This window comes from Cetorhinus maximus, chromosome 10 (assembly GCF_964194155.1).
Source record: "Cetorhinus maximus chromosome 10, sCetMax3.hap1.1, whole genome shotgun sequence".
Lineage (NCBI taxonomy): Eukaryota > Metazoa > Chordata > Chondrichthyes > Lamniformes > Cetorhinidae > Cetorhinus > Cetorhinus maximus.
Window position 1 is genome coordinate 29,882,704 of NC_135888.1, and position 24,542 is coordinate 29,907,245.

The window sequence follows — 24,542 nt, forward strand, 5'->3', positions numbered from 1 at the left end:
CAAGTAACTCTGTTTTCCATTTATAGTATTATAAAAATGACTTGGTACATGATTCAAACATATCTAACATATAATCCAACAAACATTCGCACATGCACATATATTCAATCATAGAATACTAAATTAAAATTATATGAGAATAAACAGTACAATGCAGCCCGAGTTTCTTGTGTTGCAGATGTACCTTTTTAGGCCTTCATTATTTGTCTAGAATTTTATTATATGGCTGAAGCCATGAACTTTCATTAAAAATGTGTCACGATTCACTGGGGATAGTGCGCTGTAATATCAAGCCCCACTATTCCCCGAGCCGCAACAAATGTGAAAAGTTTGACCAAACTACCAGATTGCCCCAATTCTGCCTAACTTTAATTTCGGTTAACAGAATATGAGCACCAGGTTTTTAAATTTCTAAGTAAATTACTGTTTATTCAACAAATTGTCTTTAACTAGTGGCAAAAGAAAGAAATATGGACTGCTAACTTCTAACTCTATATCTTAAATTCTACCCCTTCTTAAACCCCTAAACTCAAACGCGTACACAAACACAAATATACACACACATTCACATACACACACGCACGCACACACAGACACACACACAAAACACAGACTTTAAGGGTGAGATAAAACAGTTCAATGGCACCTATCTGGAGTACAGGATCAGATGAGTTGATTTTAATTGATGTCTTCCAAATTCCCTGCAGCTTGTCGATGACACGAGGTGGCCTCCCAGCACTTTCAGCCTGTGGTTCACTGGTTGAAAAACTTGCTTTTCAATGTCTCTACTGGTGAAATTTCCCTTCCTCTAGATATGGGATTTCAGAGAAAGCAGGTTACAGAAATGTGAGGAATAGCCAGCTACCTACTATGGCAGAATTACTGGAATCCTACAAGCATAGGAGAGAGAAGTTTTAGACCTCCCTCTTTGCAGGCAAGGAGCTGTACTGCCTGCACTGTTGCCACACAAAACCCAAGTCACCTGGCCAGGAGCCAATTAAAACGCTGTCATCAGGCAGTTCTCCTTATTCCAGGACTCCTTTCTGGCACCATCCTGTTCTTTTATGGTAAACTGTTTGAGGGTAGCAACATTGTAGATATTCCTCATCCTATTCCAGTGAACATGCCTTTCAACTGCAGCCATAGCTTTTTTAAAGCCACAGTCCAAAAAAAAGAAAAATATGTTCTTTACAAATGTTAAAGATTACAAAATACTTATGTATTAATGGTCAGTTAGGTGCACTGAAAATGCATGATATGAATTACAGTTCCTAAATTTATTAAAAATAGTTTCTAAAACTTTTAAGAGCATTTGGATGTCCATATACTGAAATACTATAAATGACTGAAATTTGATATTCTCATTATACCTTTAAGTTGTAATCTTGTTGTATGCCACTGACGGAGAAGGTCTGTCCACATCAGAAATTTTGTTCTGGCACAGATCCTGGGGTAGAGATAAAACTCCTGCCTGTGAGTGCCATCCACTCATTACAGCAAGTTTTACAATCTTTGCTGGGCATCAGATTCTTGACATAACTTAATTTTAGCATTTCACTCCCATTTTTGTGTGTTTTTTATTGTGTTCCTGTGAGGTGTTTAGGAATATTTTCTGCTCTCATATTATTTAAGTGCTAGTTGCTCAATTTTATCTTCTACATCTTAGAAATACTATTGAATTTTGAATTCATACATTCTTTGCCTCTCTCAGCAGTTTACTTGAGTTGGTATTTTAAAGCTTGGCTGAGAACATTGTTCAATTTCACCCATAATTTTGCTGTAATTGAATTGTCACTTTCTGGAAATAGTAGTGAGGAGCAATGATAAGTATTTGGTGATCTTGAAGGTTGGTGGATGGGTCTAAAACGAAAACGCTGTTTGGTAAACAAATCAAGATTCTCTTCAGAATTCTGTTTATTGGGCAGCATGTTCTTAAATGTAATTCATTTTTGTCTGAATAAGCTGATATGTTCGACTTTAATGTTAAGCACATTCAGTAACTTGAAGTCTGTTGGTGTTAGAATGATCATCTACAGAACGTGAATTAACTTTAGTCAGCTAATGTAATTTTCAAACAATTTTTGTAGCAGTGCTCGGATAAAAATGTCCATGGAAAACAAGCCTGAGAGTGCTATCTCCAAAGTGGCTGATAGTTCAGATACCACCAGCCTTTCTACTACGTTGAAATCTGGAGCAGTCATATCAGCTACAGGTTTGCCAACTGGGCCTGGGAAAGAGACCATGGAAAGCATTCTTATTGCGCTTGATACAGAGAGGTAAGCATTCAGAAAGTAAGGGTTTACAACAGGGAAAAAACAATTAAAAGTTTTCTCCTATTGAAACAAAGAATAATAAAAATACTGATTTGAGAAGAGCTAACACCAAAAATTCCAACGTGAAGTTGATGTATTTATTTTCTATTGACTTTCTGTGGACTCCATTACTTTGGGGTCGTTCAGGCAGGGCTTTGTAACTGAATGTCTAAGGATACACAAGAGTGACATAAGGGAGTTGCTCACTTCCTTTCCCTATCCATGTCGGGAGCCAGCATGTCCCCATTCCTCTGGCACAGCTGGGATCTGCAACTTGAGGATCATGGGTGCAGTTCCTTTAACTTATTTCAACATGTTGGTTCATCATGGCCTTTCTTGGGTCTGTTTGCAAAAAATTAATTCAGGAAATGTAAAAATAATCCTGCGTTTCTCAAATTAATTTGCATAGCCCAGATCTTCCGATTGAATTCGGGGTGAACTTTGAAATGATTGCCCCTGTTGCATGTCAGCACCCAGAGGAAGTATCAATACGCGCATATGCATAGAACATACCCCGGTGTTTCAAGCTTCTGATGGGCAGAGATATGCTGCCCGGACCCCTCCACAGTTTCCTCTGATATGGACCCTGCCATTGTATACTTGGGCTAGATACCCTGAACTTGCCCAAAAATTTACTCCAGGATATGTTGTTAATCACAGGTGTAGGACCCTAAAGTGATTAACAACAGAAACTGTATTGGCAAGGCCTCAACATATATTTAAAGCAATACCCTGCCCACCCTCCACCAAGCCCCCAACCTTCACTCACCCTTCCATCCACCTTCACCCATCGCTCGGCATCCAATATCTACCCCAACCCAAACACACCAACCCCCCCACCAAACCAACCCCCACCCATCACCCCACTTGTAAGTAACACTTGTCCATTGCTAATCCTTTCTGTAATATAAAAAAAACCAATGCATTCAGAAACCTAATGCATTTGGGAATAGCTGTGACCACTTATAATCCATTGGGTAAACAGATAATAAAAAAATCAACGCACTCAGAGACCTAATGCACTTTACCATTTATTTCATTTGAAGTACTTTTACAATTCAAGTCCAGGCTTTTCCATGGTTACTTGCGTTAAAGGTTATACAAGCTCATAAAAGCAATTAAAAGGCTTTGAAAAGTTCAAAATAGTTTTAAAAAAATCTTAAGAACTTTAAAATCCTTACCATGACAACACAAGCCTGCTGGACGTTATGGGGCATTCCTTGTGCTGCTGACATCAAAGGGCACATGGCGTTGGTGCTTCTGTGCCTTCCGCTACCCCTCTGACTGCCTTCATGGGTGGCTATGCCCTCAATGGGACAGGAAGCCTCTAAAGCCCCAGCGAAAAAGGTACAAGAGCAGTTTTAATTGCGGTCAGTGGCAAGGCCATGGCATTTGCTGCTGACTGGAGGATCTGGGACATTACAATCTAACAAAAAAATGAAATTCTTCCACCATGTTAATGACTAAACATATTTGAAAACCCCCTTTATTAGCTTAATGGGTGAAAGCTTCTCCCAGTATAGCACTAAGCATACAGTCAAAGTTCTAGGTTTGATTTCATGTCTCTGCTGAGTTTGCTAATTTGGTCTGGATCCTAACAGTTTGTATGTCATATGGTTTCCATGTCATTGGCCTAAAGAAGGGAAAGAAAATAGTCTTTGGCCGTTATCTGTAGCTTCCTGTTGGGCAGATGCTTGGGAACATGGTGAGAATGGGATCATTGTTCGTCATCATGTCCTCAGGGGTGAATGGCCTGCCAACTCTTGCTTGTGGAATTGTATACCAGTGAAAGTTGGAGAACAAAAATCTATGAAAAAAATAACATACTAGCAATGTTTTTATCAAGGAAGCTGTCCTATCTAAGTCAATATTTCCTTGTACTAGCTCAGTATAAAACTGAGGTGATGTTCCTCTTATTGAATAAACCTATTGTTGATTTTGCTTAAATTGTGCCTTTATCTGAATCTAAATAGTTTTGTTCTTGTATAGTAGAGAAATGTATATTTCTGAATTCTCTTCATGGGACATATTGCTTAAAATAACACCCATTTAAAGGGAAGTACTTTCCATTTAAAGTACTACTTACAAACAGTGCCCTAAATTTCTCCCACATCTCAAACATTGGGGTGGTAACCCCAATGAACTTGTATGACAATTGTCACTAGGGTGTAAAATAGTATTGAGCTAACAACTTCTTAGAAAAACAGTTTAGTGGCAGGGAACTAATTACATATCTGCATAATTGCAGAGCCAAAACATATCTCCCATTACTCTGCCGGTGCATGTTGGATTTCACACCGTGGAATGCCATGTTACCCATTTTCCTACTATTTATGAAAGAATAGCTTACTATGCTGCACTACTTAATGAGATTTTATTTATTTTGCTCCAATAGACCCAAGAAGTTGCGTTTTCACCCGAAGCAGCTATATATCTCCGCTAAGCAGGGAGAGATGCAGAAAGTGCTTTTAATGCTAGGTAAGTTTTCATATATATCTAAATGTGGGATAAAAACGTAATACATATTTAAAATTAAAAGGAAGGTTTTTGTACATATCAGCTCCGAAGAAATGGGCTTTATGGGCTGAATAGCCTTTTTTGTACATTTTTTTCTTTCATCTACAGGTGGAAATATCGAGCATTTTTATTTTATATATATTCATTTGCATAATCTACTGCCCTGTAACTGGTTTCAAATTGAAATCGTAGAAGCACAGAAATTTGCTTGAGTACTTAATTTTTTTCCTATCATCTTTATTCTAGTTGATGGGATTGATCCTAACTTTAGAGCTGAGCACCAGAATAAGCGGACACCTCTCCATGCAGCTGCTGAGATAGGCCATGTGGAAATTTGCCATATGCTCGTACAGGTTAAAATGATTTTATTTTGTTGACTTTTCAACCTTTTTTTTATAATGTCTTGTTTGTTCTCTACCTAGATAATTTTGCAATTTAAAAAATCACGTCCATAAATTCAGTATAACATGAAGCCAGCATTACAGTCGAACCTAGAATGTTGTAAATCACCCTTTTTTAATCTTGGACTGTGCGCCTCGCAGGCAAAGATGGCATTTATTGCTCGTTCATGGTTGCCTGTGAGAAGCTGGTGATGGTTTGTCTTCTTGAATCACTGCCGTTTGTGTCGTGAATCTTGTTCTAATTTATCTTTTATCTATTTTCATGTAAAAATACATTGTTGCAAAGAGCTGAGTGGAGAAAGAGATGAGCCTATTTGAATTATATAGTTGTCATTCTGATTATAAGGAAGCAAACTGTTACTGTATTCACCAGATAACAACAAAATTTTATCCACAATGATAAAATTGTTCCAGTTTGTGTATCATAAAGACATTTGGCCTCTTTTGCAGGCTGGTGCTAATCTAGATACCTGTGATGATGATCAGAGGACCCCATTGATGGAAGCAGCAGAGAACAACCAACTTGAAACAGTAAAATACCTCTTGAAGGCAGGTGCACTGGCAGATCACAAGGTTAGGATGGAAAGTGAAAAGTTCTCATCATACGTTTTAGTGTTCATAGATTTCTTGTGGTTTCCCCTTAAATTCCTGGACCCAAGTGTTGCACTGGTTTCTGGTACTATCTTTTCACCCTGTGATGTAGCTTGGAATCAGGTGTAAACTCATGGAATGAAAATCTCCTGATAGTTTTAAGGGCCCCGAATGAAGTAAGTTTGGATGTTTCATTTCCAAAATTTGCACAGCACATACTACCCATAATTTAGAACCTCTTTCAGAAAGGCTCAACGATGGCTAATGAGGGGAAATAGAAATATTAATGGCCCAGAATGGGATACCCTCCTGAAGCTGAAATTGAAGCATGTCATTAAAGGAACTTTATTCTGCATCTGTGGTTGAAATTGACACAAACTGCCAAAAAGAATTCCACTCCCCATAACTGGCAACCATCCCTGATTTAGAAAATGCTTCCAAATCTCTAAACTTAAGACAGCCTGCTGAGCTGTCTGATCTAGAATCCCAAGAACAGAATTTGCTGACTTGTTCAACCTTCCCTTTGTTCTTTGTACGTCCACTCTTAGTGATTCCTTGCTGCCTACCATTGGTCTGTTTTCTTGGACTGACTGTAGTTTTTTATTCAACTGATGTCATGGTCACCCTTTAGATGGGATGTCATTACCCAGTTAGTAGTGCAGTTACTTCAAGGATACCCATTGCCGCAAGAGGAAGCAAAATACCAGAAATCTAACTATTTGATTGCCATATGCTACAGTTTGCACAAGACACAAATGGGAATGATTTCAAAGTCTAAGCTTTACGTTGTGGCTTAATGGGCGTGATGAGCTTGCTGCTTTGAGTACTCCAGGTTATCTACTACTTGTGTATCTCGGGTCTACTTAGCTGTTTCGCAAAATTGTAGGACTGTACATAGATAAGGTTATGGTTCATTAGCAATAAAACCTTCTGAAGGACTTCTTATAATTACCGTGCTAACAAAAATAACCTGTATCCTATGAAGCTGTGGGACAGATTTTTGTTACACCAGCATGCTATTCCAGCTGGCCATTCTTTGTATCTTTGATGGAAAATGATAACCTATTAGAAGATTAATATTTGACAAAGCTTGTAGAAGTCTGATAAATTTCACAATGTGTGTGATTTATGTAATCCTATTTTTCCCAATGGGAAAGAATAAAATAGAAGAATATTATTCCAGTGATAATTTCTTACAAAGCTAAACTAGAAAATGACACCAAGTAAAGCTTTTTAAACATTTTTTTGTGAATTGTGAGTTTCAGTGGCAAGGCCAGCATTTGTTGCTTGCCCTTAATTGAGAAGGTGGTGGTGAGCTGCCTTCTTGAATCGCTGCAGTCCATCTGGTATAGGTACATCGACAGACTGTTAGGAAGGAAGTTCCAGGATTTTGACACAGCAGCAATGAAGGAATGGCAATGTAGTTCCAACTCGGGATGGTGTGTGGCTTGGAGGGGAGCTTGCAGGTAGTGGTGTTCCTGTGTGTGTACTGCCCTTGTTCATCGGGTGGGAGAGGTCGCAGGATTGGAATGTGCTGTCAACCGTGGCGAATTGTTGCAGTGTATCTTGTATATGTACACGCTCTTGCCACTGTACATCAGTGGTAGAGGGAGTGAATGTTTAAGATGGTGGGGGGTGTTTTGTCCTGGATGGTGTCATGCTTCTTGAGTGTTGCTGGAGCTGCACTCACCCAGGCAAGTGGACAGTATTCCTTCACACTCCTAACTAGTTAGGGTTTGTGTACATTTCTGGATGCCACACTATAGGAAGGATGAGAACGCATTGGAGTGAAGTGCAGAAGAGGTTTACGAGAATGGTTCCAGGGATGAGACACTTTGGTTATGAGGAAAGATTGAAGAAGTTGAGACTGTTTCCCTTGGAGAGGAGAAGGCTAAGGGGAGACTTAATAGAAGTTTTCAAAATCATGAAGGGTCTGGACAGAGTAGCTAGGGAGAAACTGTTGCCGCTCGTAAGCGGATTGGGAACCAGAGAGCACAGTTTTAAAGTGTTTTGCAAAAGAAGCAAATGTGAGGCAAGAAAAATCTTTTTCACACATCGAGTAGTTAGGGTTTGGAATGCACTGCCTGGAAGTGTGGTGGAGACAGGTTCGATTGAGGCATTCAAGAGGGCATTGGATGATTATTTAAATAGAAATAATGTGCAGGGTTGCGGGGAAAAGGCAGGAGCTTGGCACTAAGTTAAAATGCTCAGAGAGCCGGTGCAGACACGATGGGCCAACTGGCTGCGTCCTACATCATAATGATTCTGTGCCCTGTGGATGGTGAATAGACTTTGGAGAGTCAAGAGGTGAGTTACTTACTGATCTGCTTTTGTAGCCACAGTATTTATATGTCTGGCTCAGTTTAAGGTCAATGGTAACTCCAAGAAGTTGATAGTGGGCGATAGTATTGCCATTGAATATCAGAGGAGATGGTCATTGCCTGGCATTCGTGTGACGCAAATGTTACTTGCCACTTATCAGTCCAAGCCTTAACACAACTGAATTTGAGAAAGTTAACGTAATAGTCACACATATGTTACGGCACAGCAGCTGGTAAATGCTGAGCTGTTCAAATCCAAGAGGGAGACTTGAAGCAGCTGCCACAACTATTTTACGGTTTGTAATTATTTCGAGATGCGTGCCTTGAATTCAGTAGTAATAAGTCTTATAGGTTTCTTACAAAACTAAATTAAACCTTTATTAAATAAAATAAAATTTCGAACACATACATAGGTTTACAAATTACTTCTGTGAGAACTCTTACCTCCCCTAGTTAATCTAACACCTAGTTACACCTCTGTTAAGACAACATAGGAATTTGGATTTGAACAGGCAAAGTGCACACCCTGGACAGTCGACTTCAAAGTGAGTTTTCTCAACGTCGGTTCCTTGTAGACAACAGCTTGAGGCTTAGATGCTGGAGGCTTTTCACACTTGTGTTAGATCTTAAAATGCATTCCCTTACACATAGCCTTCTCTCCTTTACACATATTTTCCCTTTTGAACGCAAATTCCTGTTGTTTCACAATGTCTTTGGACTTTACTTCTCTAATAATAAAAATCTATTATAGTATAATCTTACTAGTAATCTGGGAAAGATAAACACACTGTTTCTTAACTTCTTCTGTCTAGGTGTAACATTTCATCCCCTCTTCTGAAATCAAGCTACGCTGGTTTATTTAAAAATGCAAATGTCCCTTTACAGCTCACGTTCTAAAACTGCACCCATGTTTACCTATTTAGCATTTCAAACCGAGCTTCTCTTCTCACATCAAAGTACCCAGACCAGCTGTCTGTAATTCAATTAAAACCCATACACGCACACACAGACGCCACTTGCTCTACAATAAATTCCCATAACATTATGAAAATTATTATATTCTCCTGACATCCCCCTCCTTATCAAAAATTGAACCATCATAATTTAAGAAGACGGCTCGTTTTCTGATAAAAACAAAAAACTACTGCGGATGCTGGAAATCCAAAACAAAAACAGAATTACCTGGAAAAACTCAGCAGGTCTGGCAGCATCGGCAGAGAAGAAAAGAGTTGACGTTTCGAGTCCTCATGACCCTTCAGCAGAACTGAGTAAAGTTAGGAGAGGGGTGAAATATAAGCTGGTTTAAGGTGGGGGATGGGGTGGGGGGGAGAGAAGTTGGTGGGGGGGTGCTTGTAGGGACAAGCAAGCAGTGATAGGAGCAGATAATCAAAATATGTCACAGACAAAGGAACAAAGACGTGTTAAAGGTGGTGATATTATCTAAGAGAATGTGCTAATTAAGAATGGATGGCAGGACACTCAAGGTACAGCTCTAGTGGGGGTGGGGTGGAAAGACTGACAGGGCATTACAGGTATAGATTTAAAAATAATGGAAATAGGTGGGAAAAGAAAAATCTATATAAATTATTGGAAAAAACAAAAGGGAGGGGGAAGAAACGGAAAGGGGGTGGGGATGGGGGAGGGAGTTCAAGATCTAAAGTTGTTGAATTCAATATTCAGTCCGGAAGGCTGTAAAGTGCCTAGTCGGAAGATGAGGTGCTGTTCCTCCAGTTTGCGTTGGGCTTCACTGGAGCAATGCAGCAAGCCAAGGACAGACATGTGGGCAAGAGAGCAGGGTGGAGTGTTAAAATGGCAAGCGACAGGGAGGTTTGGGTCTTTCTTGGGGACAGACCGCAGGTGTTCTGCAAAGCGGTCGCCCAGTTTACGTTTGGTCTCTCCAATGTAGAGGAGACCGCATTGGGAGCAACGAATGCAGTAGACTAAGTTAGGGGAAATGCAAGTGAAATGCTGCTTCACTTGAAAGGAGTGTTTGGGCCCTTGGACGGTGAGGTTCATTTTCTGAACCCATTTTACATTACTTCCTATACTTATTACTCTATTACATTATCAGATGCATGCAGTAACGTAACAATATATATACAAATCTTTGGTATCAACAGAAAACATTGCAGTCCAGTGTCCAGATGTTAAATGTCTAATTTTCTCTTTAAGCTTCAAACTCTTGGCAATGCATCTGCAATCAGGTTTTGTCGTCCAGCCACATGTATAGTCTGTAGATTAAATGGTTGCAGTAATAAACTCCATCTGAATAGCCTTGAAACTCCGTCTTGAAATTTGTCCAGAAACTTTAAAGGCTTGTGATCTGTATAATAAATTGTTTCTGACAAATTATTTGCAACGTAAATTTCAAAACGCTGCAATGTGAACACAAGACCCAAAGTTTCCTTTTTGATCATTGAATATCTTCTCTGTTGTACATTCAACTTCCATGAAAAATACCCTATCGGTGTCATCATCTTGTAACAGTACGGCCCCAATGTCTATATCACTTGTCAACGGCCACCTTAAATTGCTTGGCATAGTTGGGTACTGCCAAAACTGGTGGTGTAACTAATACAGTCTTCAAACTGTCAAATGCCTTCTGAAACTCCTTTGTCCATTGAAACTTCTTTTTTAATATTTCAGTCAATGGAGCAACCACACCGCTAAAATTTGGTACAAATTTCCAATAAAACCCACTCATGCCCAGAAATCTCAAAACTTCTTGTTTTGTTTTAGGCACGGGGAAATCCACGATAGCCTTGACTTTCACACCACTTGGAGCCATCTTACCATGTCCAATGGTATGGCCTAGATATGTGACTTGTACTTTTGTGAATTCACCTTTAGCCAAGTTTATCACCAAATTAGCTTCTTGCAATTGATTAAATAATTCTTCCAGATGTTGTACATGCTCCTCCCACATCTGACTGAAGGATATCAAGTCATCAATATAAACTGTACAACTGCTCAGACCTGCAATTGCTTTGTTTGTCAGTTTTTGAAATGTTGCAGGTGCATTTTTCATACCAAATGGCATGACTTTAAACTGATTTAGCCCATCTGGCGTCACAAAAGCCGATACCTCCTTTGCTCTCTCCAATAACGGTACTTGCCAATATCCTCTTAGCAAGTCAATGTTTGTGATAAGTTTCAATTGACCTACTTTCTCCATGCAATCTTCCAACCCTGGTATAGGATATGAATCTGCTTTTGTCACTGCATTCACCTTTCGATAGTCCACACACAATCTTTGTGTTCCATCCGGTTTCAGTACCATCACAATTAGGTGAACTCCAGTTGCTGCAGTTAGACTCAATGATATCATTTTGAAATATGAATTCAATTTCTTTCTGTACTTGTGCTAACATTGCCAGATTTAATTTATAAGAATATTGCCTTATCAAAGATGAAACTCCTACACATACATCAGGTATAGCTAAATTTGTCCTCCTCAGCTTAATCCCACACATAGCTTTGTGTGACTGCAATAGCTTACCCAAATCACTTTAACACTTGTCTGGAAGGTAACTCAATATTACATTTAAATTTTCAAGTACCCCTTCATTATCCAATTTGATTGGAGGAAAATCAGTTTCAGAATCCTGCATTTCTACCTCTTTCTCTTTATCTACCACCACTGACATCTCCCTTTGGTCCTCTTCCCTGTCAAAGTGCTTTTTAAGCATATTTACATGACACACCCTCGGCTTCTTTCTTCTATCTGGAGTAGTTATTAAATAATTTACTTCACTCAATTTCTTTTCAATCCTGTAAGGCCCATTAAACCTTGTCTTTAACGAGTCATCCAGCGCTGGTGACAGAACTAGCACTTTCTCCCCAGCAACAAAACTATGAGCTGTAGCTTTCCTGTCTGCCCTCACTTTAATCACTTGCTGCAATATCTTTAAATGTTCCGTAGCCAACTCTCATGCTCTGTCCAATCTTTCCCTGAAGTTTGATAAATAATCCAGGAGAGTAGTTTTTGAATTTTGACTCACCAATTTCTCATGAACCAGTTTCAGTGGTCTCCTTACCTCATGACCATAAACAAATTCAAAAGGACTAAAACCATTCGATGCATTAGGAGTGTCCCTAATAGCAAATAACAAGAATAGAATTCCCCAACCCAATCCTGTGGATAATCCTGACTATACGCCCTCACCATAGCTTTTAGAGTTTGATGCCACCTTTCCAAAGCCCTTGTGACTCAAGATGATAAGCCATTGACTTAAGTTGTGTTATCCCCAAACTGTTTATTACTTCGTTAAACAACTGTGACATGAAATTTGAACCCTGGTCTGATTGTATTTCCTTAGGTAAACCATATCTTGTAAAAAAAAATTTAGTTACCTCTTCCACAATTTTCTTTGTTGTAATATTTCGCAACGGTATCACTTCAGGAAATCTTGTAGACACATCCATTATTGTCAGTAAGTACTGATTTCCAATTTGTGTCTTAGTGGGGTCTTACACAATCAATCATGACCCTCGTAAAAGGTTCTTCAAATGCTGGAATTGGAATTAAAGGTGCCAGCTTAATCACTGCTTGTGGTTTCCGTATCACCTGACATGTTCTACAGAATTTGACTACATCCCTATGCAATTCAGGCCAATAAAAATATTTTTGTACTTTTGCCTGTGTCTTTCTAATTCCTAAATGTCCCCCCATTGGAATTTCATGAGCCTTCATCAGAATCTCATTTCGATGTCCAAATGGTATTATAATCTGATGCACCTCCCTCCAGTTTTCATTTGCTGAAGCATGATAAGGCCTCCATTTTCTCATTAAAACATTACCCTTAAGGTAATAACATTCTGGAATACACTTTGCCTCTGTTTCTAAGTTGTCTGATATAACGGTTTCATTTGCGAATCCCTTTTTTGTAACTCCACTAACTGCCTTGAGTTAAACATCTCAGCTAAATCTTCCTCTGTTCTTTCCTCCTGAACAATATTTTCAAACACAGTGCCAGCTAATTGGACTTCCATATCTTCTCCTTGCCTTTGAACTTCCTGTTCTTCTTGTTTCAACCTATGAGCCTGTGATCATATTATCTCACAATCTCGAAATAATCCAGGATGCTCTCTCTGCAACACTGTGGAAAATATTTCTACAGGCTGCTCAACTTCCATAGGCATTACCCACATCTGTGACCCAGCCACATCATTACCCAAAATAAATTGAACCTCTGCAATCAGCAATTTTTCCACTGCTCCAACAATAACTTCATCTGTTTTCCACTTACTCCTTAAATTTATCTTCTACAATGGAATAGTTTTAGCATCTCCATGAACCCCACTTATTATCATCTCCTGCAATACTCCCTCTGAATAACAAATATTACTATCCCACAACATTAAGGATTGACTAGCCCCTGTGTCTCTTAAAATTTTAACATCTTTACCTACTCCATCCTGCACACATGGAAAGACTTCCCCTTCACGCGCAAAACCTTTAAACATTTCTACAACCTGCTCCTCAGAATTCTCTTGGGTAAATTGTGAACATATTCCCACTTCTTTATCTGTCACTGATTCTTCCTGTTTTACCTGCACGGAAACCACTGGATTTTCCTGTGCCTGGACCTCAGAACACACGGTACTTTCACTTGCAGAACTTTTCTGCACCCCAATAATCCCAACAGATTTTACCTGCAATTTCCAACAAGCGGTCTTTGTGTGTCCAACTTTATTACAATGAAAACACCTCAATTTTTGAGTGTTGCTTCTACCCTCAGCACCTTCCTTTTTATTCTGAGAGCAAACTTCCTGCGAATTTCCACCTCCTACTCCTCTTCCCTAACTACCCACCTTCCTTTCACCTTCTCACTTTCTATCCTCCTCTGACTTAAAAGGGTGACACAAAAAAGGTTTAGTTCCATAAACTAACTCATAATCATCAGCTATTTCTGCTGCTTGTCTTATCATTTCAACCCTCTGACTCCCCCCCCCCATGAGTGCTCACTACCAAAGGAATTGTATCTTTAAATTCTTCCAAAAGAATTACCTCTCTAAGAGCTGCATATGTCATCTCTATCTTTAATGCCCATATCCACTGGTCAAAATTACTTTGTTTTACCCTTTCAAACTTAGTATAAGTTTGCCGGGGTTGTTTTCTCATATTCCTAAATTTCTGCCTGTATGCCTCAGGAACCAACTCATATACACTCAAAATAGCCTTTTTTTACCACATCATTGTCAGAAGAAATGTCGGTGAACTATGAAGCATAAACCTCATGTTCTCTACCCACCAACCTGGATTGTAACAACAATGTCCAGTTTTCCTGTGGCCCTTTCATCTGTTTGGCTATCTTCTATAATGAAATAAAGAATGCTTCAACATCTCTTTCCTCAAACTTTGGAAGAGCTTGTACAAATTTAAACATCTCCCTACTGGGTTCTGATCTAGAAATAAGTCCTTCCTCACCTCCTGATGTCTCTTTTTTAACTGCCATCATTTTAAGCTGGAATTCTCTGTCTTTTTTCTTTCCTGCTTCTGCCTGTTCCCTTTGAAATCCTCTTTTCTCTTTCCTTTCCTTTTTGTACTGCCTCAGCTCAAGCTTTTTTCATTTTCAGCTGAATTTGAGTCCATTCCAATGAACCAGCCCTCGGAGAACTTGGTCTCTCAGGTATTCCTTCCAATTTCAAATGCTGTGCTATACCTTCAATTATGTCTGATTTTCTGACCCCTGCAGGCAACCCTAATTATAACTTTCCTGCCAATTCCACTAACTTAGCTTTATTTGCCTTTTGTGAACCAACCAAAATTATAACTTCAACTCCCAGGCAAGTCTTAGCAACTGCTAAAGCCATATTGCAGTCTCACCACTTAAAAAAAAATCTCGCACCAATCCCTGAATTCAAAGTGCTTTTTGTACTCGTAACCTTAAGATTCACCAACTCCAAGCAAATCCAGAAATTTCAGATATATCCGTGACGAGCTCAATTTTGTTATAGCACAGTGGCTGCTAAATGCTGAGCTGCAAATCCCAGAGGGAAACTTAAAACAGCTGCCACAACTATTTTACAATTTGTATTTATTTTGAGACGCATGCCTTGAATTCAGTAGTAACAAGTCTTATAGGTTTCTTACAAAACTAAATTAAACCTTTATTAAATAAAAGAATGATTTTAAGCACATACATAAGTTTACAAATTACTACTATAACTCCTAGCTCCCCTAGTTAATCTAACTCCCAGTTACACCTCCATAAGGCAACAGTAAAACACATAGGCCAGAATTTTACTTTCGGCGTGCAGGGGTGGGCCTGACACGCCAGAACATAAAATGACATGCAATGACGTCAAGCGTGCGTTCGGACATCTTTGCGCCGTCTCGCGATATTTCACTTGGCGGGTGTGCACCAGAGTTGGCTGCGTGCCTGCCGCTAGTTGAAAGGCCTATTAACGCCATTAACGAAGTAATTAATTTCAACTTTACACTGCCCATCCAACCTTATGGTTGGTGGGCAGGCAAAAAGGCCAAGCGGCATTTACGTCTTTTTAGGAAACCTCATCCACGAGCGGGATGAGGTTTCCTAAAGCTTTTACTACTTAAATAAAAAGTTTCTATGGAAAATAAAAACATGTCCCATCTCATGTGACACAGTCACATGAGGGGTCGTTTCATTAAATTTTTAATGTTTGCAGATTTTTTTTAAACAATCGCTTCAATCTCCCTGAGGCACAGAGCTGCCTCAGGGAGATTGAAGCGTTCTTTCGACCTGACTCACCCTCCTCTCCCCATCCGCACAGATAGTGCTCAGCGCTACCGCTCTTGTATTACTCTGGGCAGGCCTTAATTGGCCCGCCCACACAAAATGGCGGTGTGGAGCCGATTACGGACGGTGGTCGACTCCGCGATCGCCCCCGCCTACTTCGTCAAGCCCACCTAACGTGGGAAAAATGCAGGCCATAGATTTAAACAGACCCGGGCAAAGTGCACACCCTGGACAGTCGAATTCAAAGTGAGTTTTCTCAGTTTCGGTTCCTTGTAGACAGCAGCTTGAAGCTTAGGTGCTGGAGGCTTTTCGCACTTGCATTAGATCTTAAAATGCTTTTCCTTACACACAGCCTTCTCTCCTTTGTACATATATTCCCTTTGAATGCAAATTCTCATTGTTTCACTATGTCTTTGGACTCTACCTCTCTAATAATAAAAATCTATCATGGTACTTATTTTACTAGTGATCTTTGGGAAAAATAAATTCACTGTTTCTTAACTTCTTCTGGCTAAGTGTAACATTTCATCCCCTCTTCTGACTTCAAGCTACTCTGGTTTATTTAAAAATGCAAATGTCCCTTTACACTTCACATTCTAAAACTTCACCCATGTTTACCTATTTAGCATTTCAAACCTAGCTTCTCTTCACATCAAAGCACCCAGACCAGCTGTCTGTAATTCAGTTAAAATGTGCACGCGCGCGTGCGCGCACACACACAAACTATTACTCGACAAAAATTTCCAATAACATTATGAAAATTCTTATATATCTTACTGATACATGATTATTTGGGGCACTGAAAATAATGTAATGTCTACATGCAGTGAGGAACATGAAATTCATTCATCCTTAGTTTATGGTGCAGTGATGCGATTTGCAGCACAACTTCGCCCATTTAGCAGATGGACTTGGGTAAGACACAATCTGCTTAACCATTTCATCTTGTTGATTGTGGTGCAATTTCCTGCACCTCCAGCGCATCTCTTGTCTTCTGATTGCGCGCAAGCTCTGCATACAAAGCATGAAGCGCTGGTAGCTTAGCTACACACCGCGTGGTGCACGCAACCTGCAGTTTTTTAAAGAAAAGATGCCTCTTAAAGGGAAGATGGCAAGAAACATTTCTGCAATGGGAATTCTCACAAACCGAACACCAGCGCATACAGAAAGATCCTTACTTATTCATGTTGCGTTCGAGGTGTTAGTGGTCAGGTGGGGAGCTCCTTCAAAAGGGATTGGGGGCAGGTGACCAGGAAGATCAATTCCTGAGTCTGGTCCTGAGGACCTGGCAGCAATGATGCAAGAGGTCCAATGACCTCACGAGGGTGGTCAGCGTCAGTGATTGCATTTTCACACGACATTGAACCCACCACATCACCAACCTCTCGCGCAGTAATGCACCACAGCCTCATCACTCACCCAGAAGCCCTCCCTGCCACTCAGGACTTACACCTAACATCCAGATACCCCACCTTGCCCTCAGAGACCTACTGTTGCAGCCAGCCTCACACCCACCTCTAACTGCCTCCACATACCTCCAGCTGTTCAGCTGTGGCAGGTATATCACCCAGACATGTGTAGCACTTAGCTACACAGGCACTGACATTCTGCCTTCTCTCTTGCAGGACAAGATGGCACTCAATAGAAGGTAGCATAGCAGAGCTGGCAGGGCACAAAGACACCTGCATCTCCTGAGCCCTATGATGGAGATGGCTTTCTGCATCATGGGACCGCCTGTGTCAGGACCTGTAGCGTCCAGTGTCACAAAACATTGAGGATGAGGTCATCTTTCTGGCCTATACCCCTTCTCAACTCCAAGCATAGCCCTCATTCTGCTATCTGGTATGATAAGCAAGCTGCTGACGGTGTGACCATGGACCTCTTGCTTCCCACCCCAACCCCTTCCTCACAAGAACCTTCCACTTCTCAGTTCCTCTTTTCAGGCAACCAAAAAGTTCCACCTGCACAGCTAACCACCCCAAGGTAGAAGGGAGAGAACAGCAGCACAGCAGTGATGAAGAGGCCTCTTCGCTTGTTCTGACATTTACAGACACCAGTTCAGGCACTGGCACTGCACCTTACTTGGAGTCTAGCATAGAGTTGGGATCAGCACATGGTGAGTCATCGGGCATGAATGAGCTGCAAGCAGATCAGGGTAAAGGATAGTTCATTTCCCAGCTCACCATTCTGCTGCAGAGCATTCAGCTGAGGACCTTGATGTAGTGGCATGCAGGAGAGCTCTGATTGGGCATGCATACGGAGAAGAGAGCTATATTGGTTGGTGGACGAGGCAGCCTCCTGTCAAAGAGAATGGAAAGTCTGTCTCCATTTTGGCAGAGGATATAATGCAGAACTTGCCCTCTCTGCAGCCTCTGCTCCATCTCCCTATTGTGCAGCAGGCCCAGGGGCACTGTCGATACAGCCCCTGTAGCTGTTGTAGCCTTTGTGTGTTTTCCTTACCATCCCTGTGAGGATGCAACAACAGTCTCTGACAAATCAACCAAAACACCCCCAAAAGCATTCTTGAATAGTGCCTGAAAGCACTGTAAAAAAATGTTCCACAGATTTTAGTTAGCATGCCTGGTGCTGTAAATAACACTCCTGTAGGACCCATCTTGCTGCTTTATGCTCTTTTCAAGAGTAGACAATGCAGGCATTGTCCAATTTTGAATCCTGGTATCACATTAGGTTGAGCTGTGTGGTGTCAGAAAAGCAATAATTTGACATGCTTACGCACATGCAGGGGACGCAAATGTGTTAGGCCAAAATAATTAAAGATGCCATGCAAGTAGTGGCCCATGACACTGTTGCCCCAGGGAGCAATGTAGGCTTGTCTATGCGAATTAATTTCATGGCCTGGAAGTTTGAAGTTCACAGGACACACAAATCCCCAGTTATATTCCATGGCTGCGATATGTAACTTTTGTGTTGGACCTAACTTTTTAATGAACTGAACATTGATGGAGGTGAGTGATTTCATATTAGGCAACCAATATCAGCATCAAATAGTCCTGCATCGGATGTATAGGAGATCTGCAAACAAAGTACTGAGCCTCAACTTTAGAGAAGATGAGCACCAACTTTTGGCTGTCTATTTGGCTGTTGGGACCACAAAATTAATGACAGTTTTGTACATTGGGCTTGACTAGAAACTAGTTTAGACCATCTAAAATCAATTCACAAGATGCTTAGAATTAACTGAAACAGGAGACTTTGATCCTGTCAGTCAAGTTTAGATTTAAACCCAGTTCCCATTAACCATTGCCTTGTATCCAGCGCACTGTTTCATGCTTTGGTATTAGTATAATTTGTTAATTTTCAATATTGAGATCAATTTATAATTATAGAGTCAAACTTCTTGGGTTGATATTGGCCTTTGTTACACCAAGAAAAATATGAAATGAGTGTAAATGATACATTATTAGAAGCTGCATAAACTAATATTGTCCCGCAATCAAGTGCTTAGTTAGGAAAAGGCTGCCTTTGTAGTTGACCTTTGACCTCAGCAACATTACTTCCACAGTGATTTGTCAAAAAAAAATCTCTTTGCCTTGCTGGCTTTACAGAGTCTGCAGGTGGTGTTTGCTTTTACCTCATAATTTTTTTGCTTTGCAAAATAATTATGAAAATTGAATATTCTCAGTAGTTTTAAGTTTTATTAATAACTGAATGTGCTGCCAGTCAAGTTGCTATGGATTTCTGTAATTCAAAGAGAAAATAAACTCGTTGACATTGGAGTTGGCTGCTACTGGGCACTCCTGAGACTTTATTGGGACAAAAATTGGAAGTTAGTGACTGCATTTATCTGTCTACATATTTTTATGCAACATTTTACATTTAACATACGGTTACATTCTGATTTTGTTCTCAGGATGTTGAAGGTTCAACTTGCCTTCATCTGGCTGCTAAAAAGGGACATTATGATGTGGTTGTACATCTTCTGTCCACAGGATTAATAGATGTGAGCTGTCAGGTGAGTCAGATATTTGTGTAGGTGTTATAAGTTGCATGTCCCACAGACTCGATGTCAAATGTTTGTTCCCTGAACTCACTACAGTTGTCAAATCTGGTTGCTATAATCCTGGAGGATTTGCCAAATGATCACCTGCCTTGAAACACCCGGTCCTAAGCTCTCAGCATTGGTCCATCCTCCAGGTGTATTGCCTTCCAAAGCCAATTGGAAAGGAAACAGACTCTTTCTTACTCTAATTGATTAATCTTGATTTTTGTAAAACAGCCAATTTTCCCTATCTCCACTATTTTATAATTAATGCAAGTGTTCAAAGAAACTGGAAAAACAACACAATTTGATTTAATGCCCCTTTGGTTTTTCTCCTGGGTTGCTTGTAGTGGTGACCTACAGATTAATCTTCAATTTCTCCAGACTCCCTGAAGGGTTGGTAACCCAAACCTCTACTGAATTAGTCAGAATTCCTATTAGAATTCCTATTAGAACAGGGATGGAGGGAAAAGTAAGTTAGGATTCCGATTATTGATCTACAACCAGAGATCCCAACTGGAAGTACTTGTTTCTAAATATCAAGTCGGGTTGTCAACCCTCCAGAGTTTGCCTGGCATCTCCAGGAATTGAAGATCAATCTGCAGGACACTTGTGTGTGCAACCCAGGAGAAAAATCAACAGGGCACAAAAATATATATATTTTTTGTCTTTTTTTTTGAGCATTTCTCTTTACCAAGTATAAAAATATTGAAATTGGAAAGAGAAAGGTTGTTTGGCTGACGGTCAAGCATCATCCAATTGGGTAATGAGTTGTTTTGCTTTCCAATTGGCGTAGGAAGGCAGTGCGTCACATGTTGGCTGTGTAATGGCAAGAGTATGGGGGCAAGTCGTGTGATGAAACCACCAGGAGTACATTACATCATAATTGGCAACTCTAATATCAAGTGAACACAGGATTGCTGTTAGCATTGATGGCTCCTCTGCTCAAATATCCAATTATCATTGCGTATCAGTGCACTCCAGCTAGGGTGGGATACTGGAGATCTACCACCTGCAAGTTACGTAACTGCCTAAGTTGTTATTTTAGAAGTGGCAAAGGGAGAAAATTGGAGGGCAACTTGTGATAGAAGAAAAGGCTAAGAAATCCAGGCTGTGTTTATTTTATTTTTAGTTTAAATACCAATGTTAATTGTCACTGTGGTTAAATGTGATACATGAGATATGTAATGAAAATGTATTTTGCAACATAAGCACATTAAGTTATGGCCTCAGGAGACCGACATACTGCTATAGTTTTACTTGTGACAAATAGAAAATATGACAGTTCAATCACAATTAACCTCTTTCTAAATAAAGTTATTCTGAAGTTTGAAGTGGGAACTATTTTTAGTACAAAGCAGTGTTTTTTAAATATGTTTTCTTATATACTTTAAGCTCTGTCCTTCGTGTAGTTTACTGTAACTTGGATGGTAAAGCATGAATACCTCTGATGCTAATACTACTTCAATCATATGGAAAATTTATGAAACTGTTTATATAGGAATGGCAGTTTAAGACATCTACTTTGAGAGTTTAAATATTGTGCTTGAAAAAAATTACAAATGTCTAAAGTATTACTGAATGTTAAAAGAAAAAGATGTTTGTGCAAAAGCTATTATAGAGTATTGCACGTTATATGATGAAAATATTTATGTGGATTTGTTCTGACATCCATGTCAGGTACATAATATAGTTGTATATGTAATTTAATTTTTTCCTTTTTAACTGCTTTCTAAAATTAAAGAATTTCATATATGAAAATTATAAAATGCAAATCTAACACTTAATACAGAATCATTAAATACCCATTAGGGGACAAGAGCTCTGCCTTTACCAAATAAAACAACCATAAAAGAGGTGAGAGATGACATAAAGTCCCAGATTTTGTGATAGCAATTGCAACTGATCTCAAAGAAAGCTCCCCACAAGGATCTAGCGATCTTTGTGGCGTAGATTTCACCTTTCCTAACGTTAATTTGAATCTGGCACTAAGTCCAGGAGATCTCCAGACATCCAGCAACAGTGACACCATCAAGCAGGGTAAGCAGCCAATTACATTGAAGAATTCTCAGACAGCAAACCAGGAAGCTAAAGGCACTGATTATCCTTCACTTTTTAATATCATTTTACAGAGAACGAAATAAATGATTGGGACATACACATAGGATTAAGGTAGAACCTGAAATATATATTTTTTTAAATTTAAAAATATGTGCAATTTTTATCATATTGGAGAAATTTGACATTCCACAAATATAAAATTAATTTTTCAGGGCCAGAGAGAGGGTGTTCAGCAGTAATTATGAACCTACTTATGCTATTTTTAAAAATCCAGATATAATCAAAAGAGGTGACTTTTTCAAGAATTTTTACAGCAAGTCTAATAACAGTGTGAAAAGGCAAGTTCTTAACAGTTCAGTGATTTCTAATTGTTTGCAGTTTGTGGACACTTCAACAGTGCACCCTATGGAGAGGCATAGAATCACTGAAAGCAGCTTCAGGATTTCCATATTTAACTGTGCATGTGTGGACCCCAGAAGTTGCTTTCACTTTCAGAGGAGTAATGACAGTGAACACTGTCAGTTTTGTTGTCATTACTACCGCAAAGTCTGGGCCAATGCTAAAGGTTAGAGCATACAAAAGTGCAAAAATGATGTAGATCTGGGGAACTGTGATAGATATAAAGTGCAGGGAAGGAAAACAAAAGGTAGAGCTGCAAAAAGGGATATGAAAAGAAACAGGGAAGAGATATCAAGATTAACACCAAAGTTGTTATAATTATTTTAGAAGAAAAATGGACATCAAGAGTAATGTGGGCTCTTTAAAAACAGGTGCAGATAATATTGCAAATGAAAATAAGGAAATAGCAAGCTTAGAGTCGTAAAGCCATTTATGACACAGAAGGAGGCCATTCGGCCCATCAAGCCCATGCCGGCATCCCACAGAACAGTCCAGCCAGTCCCACACCCCTGCTCGATCTCTGTAGCCTCGCAAGTTTATTTCCTTCAAGTGTCCTTTGAATTTCCTTTTCAAATCATTGATTATTTCCACTTCCACCACCCTCGTAGCAGTGGGTTCCAGGTCATTGCCATATGCTGTGCTTAAAAAAAAAGTTCTTCCTCACATTCCCCCTGCGGCTCTTGCCCGAAACCTTAAATCTGTGTTCCCAAGTCCTTGTACCATCAGCTAATGGGAAGAGTTTTTCCTTGTCTACCTTATATAAGCCTGTCATAATCCTGTATCAAATGTCCCCTTAATCTCCTTTGCTCCAAGGAGGACAACCCCAGTCCTCAGAATATTCTGCATCCTCTCAGTGATGTCCTTTACCCTCCCACCATGTGGGACTCACGATGACAGTTACAGAAATGCCTGTCTGTCCCCTGAACTATGGAATCTCCTTTAACAATTGCATACTTTGCTGTTCCCTCCTGTACAGTCCCATACCCATTGGAGTCCTGGCCTTGGATGCTCTCCATCAGGATATCGTCACTGCCAACAGTCTCTAAAACTGAGGACCTTTTTGAGAGTGGCACACACCCCAAAGACCCCTGTAATACTTGCCTCTTCCTACTCTTCTGGATGACCATGCATCTACTATCTTGACCTCTCACAGCCTGTGAGGTGGCCAGCTCCTGGAATATATGATCGAAGAAAGTCTCATCCTCCCTGATGCTCCGCAGTGACTCCAGCTGCCCCTCAAGCTCAGAAATCTGGAGCTCGAACTGGGGCAGCTGGAGACGACAACTACACACGTCACCCAAGACATGTGAAGTGACCCGAAGTTTCCACATGGTGAAGGATTGCTTTGTTTCAGTCTTCATAGTAGAGGAAGAGGATAATATGTCTGACATTCCAGGGAAACTATTAATGAATCAAGGACCAGAGCTCAGTCGAGTTAATGTAAGCAAGAAAACAGTATTAAAAAAAAATGCCACTAAAGACCAACAAATTCCCAGGAGCTGATGGTTTCCTACCCCAAGATTTAAAGGAAGTAGGTGGCGCAATTGCAGATGCTTTAGCGGAAATCTTCCAAAGCACCCTATTCAGGAACTTTCCTTTTATAGATTGAAAAATTTCAAATCTATCTTCCATTATTTAAGAGAAGTGAGAGAGAAACAAGGAAATTATAGATCTGTTAATCGAACATCGGTTGTGGTGAAGTAATTGGAATCTGTAATTAAGGACAGAGTGACTGAATGCTTGGAGAAATTTGAACTATTAAGAAAACACCAACATGGATTTACAATGGGTAGGTCATTTCTAATGAAGCTAACTGATTCTTTGAGACAGAAATTAAAGTTGTGGAAGGGAATGTCTCGGGATGTAGTTAATATAGGCTTCTATAAAGTATTCAGTAAGGTTCTACTTAAGAGACTGTGAGCTGAAATTAAAGCTCCCTGGTGTTGAAACCTACTTATTGACAGAGTTAGGAAATTGGTTAGGTGGCAAAAGTCAGAAAGCAGGAATAAATGGGTATGGGCTTGTATTGCAAGGAAGTGACTAGTGATATCCCACAAGGACCTGAACTGGGGTCTCAACTATTCACTATATTTATTAATAGCTTGGATAACAATAGAGAGCCATATGCCCAAGTTTGCTGAAGATGCAAAGATTAGTGGTTTAATAAGTAGTATAGACAGGAGCATAAAATTACGAAGAGACATTGGTAGATTAAG

The 24,542-nt window shown here is 39.9% G+C and overlaps 1 protein-coding gene across 14 annotated transcripts in view; it reads left to right on the forward strand.

Moving 5' to 3' along the window:
- Positions 1-24,542, forward strand: part of LOC144685612 (histone-lysine N-methyltransferase EHMT1-like) — a 181,047-nt gene that overhangs the window by 111,012 nt on the left and 45,493 nt on the right. For 11 of the 14 annotated variants that reach the window (XM_078550313.1, XM_078550304.1, XM_078550306.1 and 8 more), the window contains 5 exons: positions 2,088-2,276; positions 4,708-4,790; positions 5,076-5,182; positions 5,681-5,803; positions 19,738-19,839. In XM_078550313.1, the coding sequence (XP_078406439.1) occupies positions 2,088-2,276; positions 4,708-4,790; positions 5,076-5,182; positions 5,681-5,803; positions 19,738-19,839 (604 nt within the window). The remainder of the gene's footprint in view (positions 1-2,087; positions 2,277-4,707; positions 4,791-5,075; positions 5,183-5,680; positions 5,804-19,737; positions 19,840-24,542) is intronic. The other 3 variants (XM_078550302.1, XM_078550311.1, XM_078550309.1) reach the window with 2 other exon arrangements.